This window comes from Diadema antillarum, unplaced genomic scaffold (assembly GCF_040938485.1).
Source record: "Diadema antillarum isolate AM-2024a unplaced genomic scaffold, OU_Dant_1.0 scf00000071, whole genome shotgun sequence".
Taxonomy (NCBI): Eukaryota; Metazoa; Echinodermata; class Echinoidea; order Diadematoida; family Diadematidae; genus Diadema; species Diadema antillarum.
The window spans coordinates 11,637,731-11,652,903 of record NW_027270960.1 but is presented as its reverse complement, the minus strand read 5'-3'; the positions used below and the strand labels follow the sequence as shown (position 1 = coordinate 11,652,903).

The 15,173-nt window shown below is 36.9% G+C and overlaps 1 protein-coding gene across 1 annotated transcript; it reads right to left on the bottom strand.

Moving 5' to 3' along the window:
• Window positions 1-253: 253 nt before the first annotated feature.
• Window positions 254-12,251, bottom strand: LOC139716932 (small ribosomal subunit protein eS17-like). The gene is made up of 4 exons (XM_071628458.1): window positions 12,242-12,251; window positions 4,207-4,358; window positions 2,909-3,080; window positions 254-630 (listed from the first exon to the last, which is right to left on the bottom strand). Exons 1-4 carry the CDS (start codon window positions 12,242-12,244, stop codon window positions 556-558), a joined length of 402 nt encoding a protein of 133 aa, XP_071484559.1. The 5' UTR covers window positions 12,245-12,251; the 3' UTR covers window positions 254-555.
• Between the last annotated feature and the right edge of the window lie 2,922 nt (window positions 12,252-15,173).

Sequence of the window (15,173 nt, the reverse complement as noted above, 5' to 3'; positions counted from 1 at the left end):
ATAAGATCATAAGAATGATATAATAATCATCATCATTATCATCACAATCATGAGGTAAAAATAAACAGTAACAACAGCAACAGCAGCAACCAACAATAGCAGTACTGTTATTTGTTGTTTTCCATACAGTGCTTATCCACCACATCACAGGGATAAAAGACTTTGTAGTGCATCATTACTACGGCATACCTTCAAAGAAGCAGCACACGAGACCGTGGACATAACAAAACCATTTGTGCACTCCATAATGAACTGTGGTTGAATTGTGTTGCTTTATTTCGTACACATGCACAGAACCCACAAAAAACTGCCTAGATCTGTGATCTCTCTCATAAGTTCTTCACTTATTCAAAGCGCCACCTTGGGCAGGTATTGAGACAGTGGCATCAGCCCTGGCATCTTGCGGGAAGTGGGAAGGCTCGTGTGGTTGGGTCCTTTTTAAGACATGGTCATTGCGCTGCTATGCTGTGAAGTGGGAGAAATATCTTGATGTCTCAAGACAAGACACTTGACGAGGGGTTTACTTTTTGCCTGGATGATTTCATGATGATGTGCTTAGATACGGGGCCCACGGAATCCCATGCCAGGGGCGGCTGGCTCTGTCACTTGCAGGTTGGTGATGTTGAAATCCTGAGTGGATGAAAATGCAAATAAAACACAGAGGTTTATGAAAAAAAACATGTACAACACTTTGTTCACACAACAATTTGCACTGTGTAAGACTTATTCTTCAGAAGACATGGAAGAAACTCAACACTACGTATCAACACTGTACTTGTTATCTGTCTGTCAGTCCCGTTTGCAAAATAACTCATTAAGTTGAGAACAGATTTGGATGAAATTTACAGGATACTGTTGATGACACAGAGAACAAACGATTACACTTAGGTAGTGATCTAGATCACCATCTAGATCTAAAGTTGTTTTGTGTGTGTGTTTCTGTGTGTGTTTTTTTTTTAAATGATTCTTTATCACTGGCAAATACTACTGGGGCCAACATGTGATGGAATTGAAGCTACATGCATTAGAGGTGTGCTTGGGGCACAGCAGGAGGATAAGGCAGAGACCACTGAAAATGAGTCTTTACATTGGGAAATAGGGCCACTTTCAGCATAATTTGCATATGAGCGGAAATGAGCTGCTTTTGTAAGTCTGTGCTCTCTGAGTGCTTTTATAGTTCACACTGAAATAAGGTCATTCAAAGTTACTTCTGATATTATCCAGCTACATGTATTTCTCAAATTTTCTTCAGTACATTTATCAAGTTTATAACAAATGACTGATTTTAAAGTTGAACTTTTTTCCTACTTCTACTGTGTTCATCAATTGATTCTGATGTGTAAAGATTGATGGTGATGAATGGCTTGAAGTCACACCTTGGGAGTCTATGACACTGGCAAATGTGGGTACACAGATGCAATTTATTGAACTGGAATTGGTATGACCCAAAATGTCACAGAAACCATTATAGAATGGGTAGCGAGAATCCTGCGATCTCATTGGTCGAGAGCTATACGTTGATTTTGTACTGGCTGCACGCTGAGTCACAGTGGTAAGCATGTTATTGCGCACTTGTAGCAAGAGTACACGCACTTGTAACGAAGGTTCGCGCATTAAGCAAGCGTTCGTGCACTCAGTACGAGACGCCAATTGGCGAAAACAATCATGCATCAGTTTTTACTGGATGCATGGTTCTGAAGAGAAACCATGCGTCCAGTAAAAACTGATGCGTGGTTTTCAGGCTCTTGTCTATGGCAAGCCAAAAGGAAATGCATCCAGTAAATTTGTCATCGGGTAACACAATAGAAAAATGGGTTTTTGGCAAGAAAATTACCCATTCTATAAAACAGATGACGCATAAGTCTTTTCGTGCATCAGGTGGAATATAGTGTGCATGCGGTAACTATGGAATTTAGCCTACACCCACTCGGCTTCGCCTCGTGGGTTAAGCATTCCATAGTTACCTTATGCACACAATTCCGACTGACGCACTCAGACCTGTGCGTCATTTGTATACTGGCAAAGGGCATAAGTGTGGATATCTCTGTTGTGCTTATGCTATTATAATGGACTCTCTTTGTTGGTACTCTGCTTGATAAGTTCTATGCAAAATATTTCAGCAGTTTGATGTTTTCTCTTTTTTTCAGTTAATTTTCTCTGTGCAAATATGAAATCTACAAAACCTTGAGGCTTTTGAACTGTGTCACTGTGTATCTATGGGGCCAGAAAATATTTCATATCCTTGCAAAATAGTGGCTCTTGCAAACATCTGGTAGTTATCTACATGACACCCTTCATGGTCCTTGGTAAGATCACATGACCACCTCACTCATTACAATTAATCTATCGTGACAGGGAATCATTTTTATGCCCATAATTGATTAGCAATTTCAGCTGTTGAACAATATTCCAAATGGTGTCCTGTACACTTCTATAGAAGAGATATACTGCTGCACTTAAGTAATCCCAGCACATTCTCTGCATGTATCAGTGCACACACACAAACACACACACACACACACATACAACATGCGGTGCCAGGTGGAGTGCACTGAAGAAAATACGTGTGTACAAGATGCAGTTTTCGTCGCATCGAGCTTTACAATCTTGGAACATGATCGCAAAGGCAAAGTAAAGCTTTACCCGAAGAGATTTGCTTTACCTCACTATAACACGTTTGATTAGCTATGTTTTTCTTTGTCTGGAAATCACAAAATTCATCTCGGTTATTTTGTAATAGCCTATCTCGCTATAACAGTAGTGGTTTACATAGATTTTCGTGGAAGGAAATTTGGGACCTCGAAAGCTACCTCGTTATAACCAATATCTCGTTACAGCGGTGTTTGTTATATCGAGTTTCCCCTGTACTATAAGACTCTCTGCCCCTGAGAATGGGAGGAAATCTCACCAGAAGCTTCAGCATGTCCTTGGTATCAGGGTCCACCTCAATGATGTCCTGCTCCAGGGCGGAGACTTCGGGCACGTAGTTGTCCCTCCTCTCACGCTCCTCTTCCTGCAGCTTGATGGAGATGCCGCGGACGGGACCCTTCTGGATGCGCTTCATGAGATGCGTCACAAATCTGTCCCACAGACACATGACAATGACAGATAGCTTTGGTCAGAAATGTTAACTCTAAAGATCGAAAACAGATTCAGTAGACTCCCGTTATAATGAAGTCCGCCGGACCAACAGTTTTCTTTCGTTGTAACATAAAATAAACAATAAAACTGCATAGAGTGGATAATGATGTGGCCTGAATTTTTACTTCATTGTAAGCGGAATTTTGTAACAACCGTGTTCGTTATAATGGGAGTGCACTGTATACACTAAAAAAAGATATAAAACAGATATACGCTAAAACAAAACAAGACAATACAAAACAAAACAAAACACACCTCGAATACCTCCAATTTGACAAATACAGTGCACTCCTGTGATAATGAACACAGTTATAATTAAATTCTGGTTACAACGAAGTAAAAATTCAAACTTCAAAGTTATCAGCTCTATGTTTTTTTTTATTATTTGTTTGGTTATAACAAAAGCGAACTGCCGGTCCTGAGCACTTCATTATAAGGGGAGTCCACTGTATTCATTAAACCTTGCAAATATTTTTGCCGATCCATTGCTTTTGATCTTCCTTCTTTTACAAATGCTAATTATTGATGCAAATAGAATTTCTTGACCTTTAGAATTTAAATTTGAACTTCCAAATATCACAGAAGATCCGAAAACTGCATCCTACTTGTATTCACATATCTCCATTATTCAAATTGACAGCAAATTAATACATCATAGAATAATGGTTGACTTAAGTAACTGCAGGTATGACAAACTAGTAACAATCTATGCTCTAAATATCCAACAGTTTTCCAATGCAAATGTTCAGTGAATCTACCCTTCTCTTGTGCGGTGAATAAGATAAATTTATGACCATATCTAATTTGCAATTACTGCAGCAACGTATAAACAGACAATTACTTTTTTCTTACAATAGAAGATTTAGGCTTCTACCAACCTTTAGTGACTTGCTAGCTAGCTTTCGTCCACTCCTGTGGACTTCTTCAGGCCAAGTGATTGTACCGTTTCTCTGAAAGCTAGCCAGCAAGTTACTTAAGGTTGGTAGAAGCCTAAATCTCCTATTGTACCATCTCCCCAACTGATGATAGTTTTCTACTTTTAACCTCTTTCTTCAGAGCACTTACCCTGCAATCTGGTTGCGGAGACGCTTGCTGGGGATAATGGCGATTTCCTCACATACCCTCTTGTTGGTGTGGAAATCAAGGGTGAGGCGGGTGTAGTACTTCTCGATGATCACCCTGGCAGCCTTCTTCACCGTCTTTGTCCTGACACGACCCTGAAATTATTTTATGAATGAAATCTTCATGAAAGATTCTTAGCAAGCATTGTATATGTATACCACAGGTAGGAATATTCTTATTGAAAGAAATTGCTTGATATTTGTTTCCAAGGAAATAACTGATGATGTTTGAAAGTATTATTGTTATAGGGCCTACTTGAATGTCATGACGTGTGTGAAGGCTGTGATACAGTGTATATAAAGGCAGCTTAAAAAATGCTGGGCGCTATATGTAGTGTACTTTTGCACCTGTTTGTCAAATGATCTCCAAACATGCACAAACTCAGCTTTGTTATTCAGTAACCTAAGATACTTGCATCTGAGTCTCCAAAGTAAAATAGAAGTTAAATGTTAACACTTTTAGTATTTACAAGTGTTACAAAATTGTTGGAAAATCTCGATCTCTTGAAATGCTGCTCTGTACACAAGCACAGTATGAATACATTCAGCGCATGCACTAAAGGTTGATCATTTGGTACGACTGTAGCCACAATCAGCTTTTTCTATGGTGTCATCAAAAAGCTAAAATCTGTTTTTCTCAGCTATTCATCGGGCAAGTCTTGCGTTAGCAGTTGTAGCTTCAAAGTGATCGAGTGTGCGCGAGTGTGCTGGCACTTATATATTTCTCTTTCTTTTCTATCTTTTCTTCTTTCATTTTCAGATAGAATCTATACCTAAATTTTGCTTTCTTTCCTATCAATCATTTTTTCGTAGTTTTCCTCTTCTCTAACTTTCTCAATTTCCTATTTAACTGTATTTTCTGCCTATATTGTTTGTTTCCTTTATGGGTTGTCTTTCCCTCCAACTACAAGGGTCTTTCCTTTCTATCCTCTCCAATGTTTTTCTTATGTGTCGTTCTAATGAATCATTTTCTTTATTTCCTTTTCAACCTGTATAATTCCTTCTTTCCTTAATCCTATTTGTCTTTACTTCCATCCAGTTTTGATTCATCTCTCATTCTATTATTCTACCTAATGGTGCTTTTCTGTTTTCAATCTATATTTTCCGTTTGCTTTCCTCTTTTTTTTTTCAAACGTATCCATCTCTCCCTTGCTTTCCTTTGTAATGCAAGTTTCTCTTCTTTCTTTCCTTCCACCCCTCTCTTTTGTAAACCTTTTGTTTCATTGTTTTCTGAGTTGTTGTTTTTTTACATATTTTCTTTCATTACCTTTACCCCCTTTTCCTAGTTTCCTAGTCATATAGGATTAATATTCTTTCACCCTTGTCTAGTAACATTTTTCACAATCTTTCATTTACACACACTTTTGCTCTCTCTCTCTCACACACATACACGCACGCACGCACGCACAGTCAGACCGTAGCACCTGATAATTCGCTCATATTTATTCAACTTGTATGCAAGCCCGCTCTAGGCTTGCATATGTAATGAGCTGCGGAAGGGGATTTTGTCCTTTGGCTTTCGGCAACAAAAATACACCTTATATTCACAAATTTGGTAGCAAATTCAAGGAAAATGTGTAAACCATCTTCACATGTAACTCAAATTATTGTAAATGAAAAGTATCATAGCATAATTTGAGCTTGAAAAGTGATGAAAAAAGTAATTCGTGCAGTACACGTTCAAGACGTCAAAAGAATACCGAATTCACTTTGCATCTCAATGAAAATGCATTATTTGGTAGTCTACCTCTTAATCTTTCTATTCATGTAAACATCTTGACAATTTGTTGCTTAAACCGGTCAGGAACCAGTAAAATATACATCGATATCAGTGCTGATCAGCTTGAAACCGTGCAATCTCAAGAGTAAGCTCTCTCATTGGACAGCGCTTGCATTCAGCGCTTGCATTACGCCATTACGCTGCTACATAACAGTTTGATGCCACTTGCGGTTTCTTGGCACGCGTGTAGTTCAAGCCAAGTTCAAGTGCTGAATGCGAGCACTGTCCAATGAGAGAGCTCTTTCGCGCCACTGTACACTTTGTGTGGAGCATACTTCCGGCTTAGGAGTGAATTTTACAGACATTTCAAAACAGAAAAACCAGTATAAATCATGCTTGCATCTCCTTGACTCCAATATATGATGAGTATTTAAGCTTCCTCTCTACAAAAAAGCCAAAATCAGAAACAACAGTTTCTTAAACCGGTCAGGAACCAAAAACGAACTTTTAGACGACAAAATCTTCCGTGAAAAGCATGGATGCAAATTTAGTATCAAAATAAAGATCAGAGTCTGCAGAACAATTTATTGTGACTTGTAGCCATGATGAATGTATGTACAAGTCACTACATTGTGAAAACCATAGCCCTGTCAAACTCTTGCAAAATCTCGCACGAGGAGACACCTTTCAAATGCAAAGATCATTGAGAGTGCTGAATAAATCTTGCCGGATCGGCTCATTAGCATACGTGCTACGGTCTGACTGCGCATGCACACACACACACACACACATACAGCATGAACAACCTCAATCCTCAATCAATCGCTATCATTTGATTCATAGTATCACGACTTGGTACAACTAAGCTGAGAGAAAGGCGGAAAATGTATCATCTTTTCAAAGATACCAAAAAAGAACTTGCTCTGGTCACTATCCTATGCACACATGATAGCTACATTCAGATCAATCGTGGCGCTCGCTGCATGCTGTGAACGTGTTTGCACTGTTTGCTCCTGTGCAACGCAGTTATTGCATGACGAACCAACTGCGATCAATTTATTCGGACAAGTGTAAAAGTGCCAAAATGGTGAAAATTCCTTTTCTACTGCCCCTGTGCTTGAATCTCAGTCAGTAAGTAAGATGCAAATATTCAAGGCTGTTGCCAGTGTTGGAGTGAGTTTGTGCATGTTTGGAGATCATCTGACAAACAGGTGCAAGAGTATTAGTGCCAAAATGCTTTGGCAGCAATCTCCTATTGAGCATCCATTGTACTGACGATTGCATATAAGGGGAACCAGTCCCGTCACTGTATTTGCATGTTGTAAAGAATGGTAGCTTTTTTGTAACATTGCAACTGCAAGAAAGATATTTTCTAGCAGCTTCTATGTCACAATAATTAATATTCAATAAGTTCCTCTCCCGAGTCTCCTACATCAGTACATGGGTCAATCCACGTCAAATCATCCAATTTTCAGAAAAGTTGTCACCCGACCCCCTCCGATTTTCTTTAAAATCGCACCAACTGTTCCCCAAAGTGTCTGACGGAAAATCCCAAAATATTTTGCCCCAAGGTCAATTGGTTGCTAAGATACAGCCTCACATAGCAACCAATGCGCATTCCAAAATATTAGTTAAAAGAAAATGATGCATTTTTGATCGATTGTGATAGCATAGATATTTATGCAAAAGTGTTCATTATCTGGAAATTGAGAGAACTTTATAGTCTTTGCAAGAAAAAGTGACTGTGATGCGAAATTGACTTTTCGTTAACGTGTACGAGGTCACCGAAAATGGTGTTAAATGTTAATTTTGAAAATTTCAATGCATATTTAGAGGCTAATATCTTCCACATTTCATCGCCTCAGGTTCTAAGATATTATGCTGTTGAAGGCTTTGACTTGCTCAGTAATTTTGAAAAAAATCAGCGGATTTGTGCTCACCGTTTTTACGTAGAGCGCCCTCAAAGTTGACAAAAATGAAAAATGTGTCAAATTCAAGGTCACGGATCACCCTTCGTCCCACCTAGGAATGGCATCAATATTTGTGTATTCATAGACATTTACCTATATTATCTTGGGTTACCAAAGAAATTTTGCTACCGAAATGTTAAATGGTAAATTTACCCCATTGAAAATGGTCGTAAACGGCCAAATTTCCATGTAATATCACATATTGGGTTTAGAGGACATTTCAAATGTCCATGTTTTCAAGATGATAAGCCGTAGCCCTGTGATATTTGCTGTAGGGGTAGTCTGTAATACCTATTTTAGTAATAATACCACAAAACACTTTTATTACATAATAATGACCTTGAAATTTAATCCAAAATTTGATAAAAACAATAAGTCGCTCTATTTTCCTCATTGCACTGCATGTAATATGTGTTTTGAATGACTTTTCACAGAGCAATATTTCAAGAATTATGAAAGCTGACAGCCTACCATATTAAGGTTCTAAACTATTTGTGCTCTTCTTTCAGATTTAGTGTCAATTTGATCATGAATGTTATACCCTTGACCTTGAAGTGCTTCTAAAAATAGCTGTAAATTTGTTAACTACAAATTACACGCACAACAGGTGTTTTATGGCATAACATACTAGTGATTCTTTCACAAACACAAAAGCTTTTTAGAGTGTAAATGTTATATACTGGAATTAATCTATACATGCTTACAAGATATATTACAATTAATTACTTTGTTTTGACAATGACCCTCAATTTCAATCACAAAAGGGGACAGTAATATTTAGTGATTTCGTGTGCATTTCCTATGGAAAACAGTGCTTTTTGGTAAAAGTCATAAAAACTTGACCATTTCAACTATCTATCACTTTGATTGATTAATTCTATCACTAGATTCAAATTATGGCAGAAAAAGTGGGCTGTGACAATTTCCAATAAAAAAAAATGCTGTTGAAAATTTAAAAAAAAAGAAAGACATAACAAATTTACCAAAAACAAGAAAATATATAGGCATGGAAATGATTTTTGAATTGTCATAAGTTACAGAACAAATCCCCCTAAAAAGAAGACTCTCAGTGCTTTTAATTTGCTTTTCACAGGCTAGAATAAGAATCTTATGTGTTGGGCACAATGTCCATATTATGACTGTACTTACAGTGTATGGGCAGGAATAGACATTTCTCCTGATTTTGAAGGTCAAAAATTCAGGGTCATTGTCAGAACAAAGTAATTAATTGAACATATCTTGCAAGAACCTATAGATTTATTCCAGTATATAACATTTACACCATAAAAACTTTTGTGTTTGTGAAAGAATCACTAGTATGTAATGCCATAAGACACCTGTTGTGCGTGTAATTTGTAGGTAACAAATTTACAGCTATTTTTAGAAGCACTTCAAGGTCAAGGGTATAACATTCATGATCAAATTGACACTAAATCTGAAAGAAGAGCACAAATAGTTTAGAACCTTAATATGGTAGGCTGTAAGCTTTCATAATTCTTGACATATTGCTCTGTGAAAAGTCATTCAAAACATGTATTACATGCAGTGCAATGAGGAAAATAGAGCGACTTATTGTTTTTATCAAATTTTGGATTAAATTTCAAGGTCATTATTATGTAATAAAAGTGTTTTGTGGTATATATTACTAAAATAGGTATTACAAACTACCCCTACAGCAAATATCAAAGGGCTACGGCTTTTCATCTTGAAAGCATGGACATTTGAAATGTCCTCTAAACCCAATATGTGATATTACATGGAAATTTGGCCGTTTACGACCATTTTCAGTGGGGTAAATTTACCATTTAACATTTCGGTAGCAAAATTTCTTTGGTAACCCAAGATAATATTGGTAAATGTCTATCAATACACAAAAATTGATGCCATTCCTAGGTGGGACGAAGGGTGATCCGTGACCTTGAATTTGACACATTTTTCATTTTTGTCAACTTTGAGGGCGCTCTCCGTAAAAACGGTGAGCACGAATCCGCAGATTTTTTTCAAAATTACTGAGCAAGTCAAAGCCTTCATCAGCATAACATCTTAGAACCTGAGGTGATGAAATGTGGAAGATATTAGCCTCTAAATATGCATTGAAATTTTCAAAATTAACATTTAACACCATTTTCGGTGACCTCGTGCATGTTAACGAAAAGTCAATTTCGCGTCACAGTCACTTTTTCTTGCAAAGACTATAAAGTTCTCTCAATTTCCAGATAATGAACACTTTTGCATAAATATCCATGCTACCGTAAAACGGGGTGAAAAGGGACGGCGAGGTGAATAGGGACAAAACCGAGAAAAGTTTTTTGAATGTGCATGTTTCAAATTTGCTTGAACTTTTTTTCTTATTTTTATCACAGGATGGAAGGACCATCCGACAGTGTCCAGAAAGTGGTTCTCCTGATGTGAAAATTTTTTTAAAGGGTACTGGAGGTCCAAATAAAAAGTTTTCAAAAAATCACAAAAAAATCAGGGCGGTCAAAACTTTTCTGCTCCTGTGGCCATTGATTAATGAAATCTGCTAAAAAAGGTTCATGAATCTAGCCTGTTAGGTCCTACAACATACCTTTAAATTTGAAATAATTATTTCAACAGGAATTTGTGACAGCACATTTTTTCTTCTCTTGGGCAAAAAATCAGTTAGACTGGGGTGAATAGGGACACCATGGTGTCGTTTGATTGGCCCTTTAAATTTTCTGTATGATTAACTATTATGTCATAAATTGCTCTGAAATGTTTGTTATGTCCAGCTATTTCCAAAAGTGTGAATTTTTATTCTAAATATCTTGACAAGAGAGCAATAAGATCTTTGGATATGTGGCTTCACTTTTGTATACATAGATGAGAGTGAACTTCGCTGTCTTAACCCTACAAGGTTGTAACTTGGGGAGGAAGGGTCTGGGAACCCTGGCCCCACCCACCCTCTTGGGAATTTTTTTCACTGCCTAAGACATGCTAGGACTTTTCCACTTGTATTTCATGACCCTTTTCTCTGTCTTCTGCATGTTTTAATGCCAACAACACATCTGTTTGGGTCAGACCCATACTATAGGTGCCAGCTTATAATTGCTGTAAGAACTCCCAAAACATTCCCGACATCATAAGAGTCAAGTTACACTGAATTTAGAGTGTATGAATAAGATTGTACATCATGATTTGCCACTTGAAGAAGAAATGGGTTAATATTTGAGTGTAATTCAATGGATTAGTAAAGTTTTGACTTACTTTTCAATCTTAACCTTTGACCTGATGGGTCACATTTTTTTATATCAGCTCATCTTGTTGGGCTGTTGAAATTTTTGTTAAAGATTGATTTATCAATGGAATAGATTGCTCTTAAATGTTTGTATATCATTTTTGAACTCTGCAGTTGTTCTCTTAATCCAATTCATTGGATGGATTGAAAAAAAAATGCCTCCAAACAGCTTTTTTTGGATCAAAATTAGTGTTGTCCCTGTTGACCCCAAATTTGGGGTCAAAAGGGACAGCATCATTTTATCAAAAAACATACTTTTCCCCAAAATATTTATTTTCTTTCACAATGCCAAATTAAAGGTATTTTAGGTGGACATAAAATCCCCACATAAGATTGAGTCTCTGGGCTGCATGAAAAAAAATACAATCATGAGAACTTTAAATTTGTCCCTATTCACCCCGTTTTACGGTACCACAATCGATCAAAAATGCATAATTTTCTTTTAACTAATATTTTGGAATGTGCATTGGTTGCTATGTGAGGCTGTATCTTAGCAACCAATTGACCTTGGGGCAAAATATTTTGGGATTTTCCGTCAGACACTTTGGGGAACATTTGGTGCGATTTTAAAGAAAATCGGAGGGGGTCGGGTGACAAGCACTGGATGATTGATTTGACATGGATTGACCCACATGTTAAAGTGATTGTATATGATAGCCTACGCGTAGAGCAATACTACTGCTGGAACACCATTGTCCTATCGACCTGATATTAGGATGAAAAAGTGAAATATAATATCATGAAACAGATGTAACTACTGTTGTTTATTACACTTAGGGTTATAGTCCACACACAAAAAAACATACATAAGGATTAGTACATGGGACTACACATGAAGTGACATCCGTTGATATATTTTAGCTTTTATTCGGCTGCTACATATCACATTTGAGATTACAATGAAGTCTTAATTTTCATTTTCTCTGTCATTACACATTATCAAAGAATATAACGTTTTATAATTAATGTTTTTTCAAGTGCTAAATCACTCTGATTGAGTAGATTTTTTGCCAATTACACTTCCACTAACCATTTTGACGACAGCGTAAAGCAAAGAGGACTACATAACGTAGATGACGTGCTATATAGTACAAGCCAAAGAGCGAGCGTATGCTCTTTTTGGTACAAGCAAAGACAATGGAAAGCCTTCGAGCAAAGATCATGACTTGTGTAGGATCAGGCAAAGAGATTAAATTTTCTCCTCCCCAGTCACTGAGGAAAATCTCTTTGAGGATCAGGTCACGTCCCTGGTAGGATCTTTGGTACAAGTCGTCTGAGGAGCTGGACGTATAAAGAGGGGAGTGATCTTTCTCGTATAGGCCCTAAAGATGTACTGTCGCTGTTTCAAGACTTAACTTGTCATACTGCTCAAACTGTTTGAAAATAGCTAAGCGTATTATGACCTAGCGGAGGGACTGAGCTTTTGCATATTCTAGAATTGAAATTCAACAACCGCTGGGCCCATCGGTTGGAATATAGGCCTACTTGAGTATTTTCAATTAAAAACAAACAAACAAGCAAATAGATAAACAAAACCGTAAGTAGACACTTTAGGCCCTATTTATTCACTTAAGTTGCAAAAATAAACCCACATACCCACTAACTTCTTCTAGAGATCTTAAATCAACATTTAGCAATTCGAGTATATAAACATTGACAGCGATTGTCTTCTTCAAAAACGTATATGTGTAGAATATAATGAATTATATATGTATTATATGAAGAGTTTGTTCGCAAAAACCGATAAGTCCATATTTGCCAAATGGAGACATTTGCAATTAAAGGTCAAGAAAAATAGAGAGAATAATAAGAAAATTTTTGCTTCTTTTGACCATAACTTCAGAAATGTACCTTTATATGTAGTGACCAATTTTGTACTTTCTGACAGAGACCGTACTTCAAAATCTTCAAAAATGGATTTATCGGTTTTTGCGAACAAACTCTTCATATATAATTATATATATATGAAGAGTTTGTTCGCAAAACCGATAAGTCGATATTTGCCAAATGGAGATATTTGCAATTAAATGTCAAGAAAAATACAGAGAATAATTAGAAAATTTTTGCTTCTTTTGACCATAACTTAAAAAATGTACCTTTATTTGTAGTGACCAATATATCATTTAAAAGGTATTATTTTGTACTTTATGACAGAGACCCTATTTCGAAATCTTCAAAAATGGACTTTTTTTCGGTTTTTGCGAAAAACTTCTCTCATATATATATATATATATACATGTATAGCGAAAACTTTGAGCAAAGAAAATGGGTTTTCTTTGCTCAAAGTTTTCGCTATTTATTATTACAATTGTTTCTAGTCAGTTTTTCCTTCCTTGTTTCAATATATATATATATATATATATATATATACATGTATATATATATGTATATATATATGTATGTATATAATGAATATATATATTCTCTCTCACTTATATATATGATACATTATATATAACATGATTATATATACACTTTTTACTGAAGAGCTGAGATCATAATGGCCTATTATGCCAATGCCTGTGATAACTGAGAAAACAAAACTTTGTTGTGGTTTTTTACTTTCATACTGATTATCAAAATATCATACGCTAAATTTGTTTGCGTTTTGACGGTAGTATTAAAGAGCATACAATATATTTCATGGCAACACAAATATTGTCTGGTCTTTTTTAGATGTGCTTTATAATAGGTCTTGTTTGTACGAAATTCGATGATACCTAATCATGTATCTTCTTTGTCAATCATTGCTGATTTTTTATTTTTTTATTTTTTTATTTTTTTGCTCAGCAAAAACAAATGTCAACTCAAGAATACTTCATAATGCGGTTAAAACATCCTCGGACTGTTGATAACGAATCCACCATTTTCTCGATCTGTTTTCCCTTTTATACCACCTCTATCTTTTTCTGTTTTAATCCTGTCAAAATAAATAATAATGATGATCCCAGGTTTCGTTTTGATCTAGGTATGTTCTTCTCCTCACATCTAATCTTTCCCCACAGGATCAATTTTCAGCGCCATCTTGGGACTTCGAACATCTCAGGCTGCGTTTATCAACTTTCCCCTGTTTAACCCGTTGAGGACGGACTAATTTTGCTATAACACGCATTTCCCATAGACACCTGCCCGAGTATAATCGGGACTCGTCCTCAAAGGGTTAAACGGCTTTCGATAGCCCTTTCGATAGCCCTTTCGAAAGCCCTTTCCATAGCCCTTTCCAAAGCCCTTTCCAAAGCCCTGACAGCCTGTGCTATTAGTGTGCCGCTTGTTTTCTAAGAAGGGACGGCGAAAAGCAATTACCATCATAAAGACATATCTTCCTTTGAGAGTGACGAGTCATGATGCAATGCCACATGAATCATTGTCTTCCTACCTGTGAGGCAGCTCCAGCTTAGCACGTACTTCAAATATTTCTGGGTGGCGGCATGAGACTTTGGGTGCGTTTATCAACTCCTTTTCTCGGCAGAAACAGGTTATCCAAGCAGCTTTCAAGGAATTTTTATGAGTTGATAAACGCAAAGCTGTTTTGAAAGCCCTTTAGGAAAGCCTTTTCGAAAGCCCCAAATTTGTGGCTATCCAAATAGGTTTCCTAAACAGGTTTTCAGAAATCTGTCTGTAAAAGCCTTTTGGAAGTTGATAAACGCAAAGTTGTTTTGAAACGGCTTTGTAGTCTTGTACTTCAGTCCTCGGGTCGAATTGCGCAATGCAGCTTTGCAGTGACAGGCCAGTTAAAATATCGTGTTCGCGAAGAGAGTTGATAAACGCAACTATTTTGAAAGCCGTTTCTAAAGGGCTTTGGAAAGGGCTATCGAAAGCTGTTTAAACAGGGGAAAGTTGATAAACGCAGCCAAAGTCTCATGCCGCCACTCAGAAATATTTGAAGTATGTGCTAAACTGGAGCTGCCTCACAGATAGGAAGACAATTGATTCATGTGGCATTGCATCATGACTCGTCACTC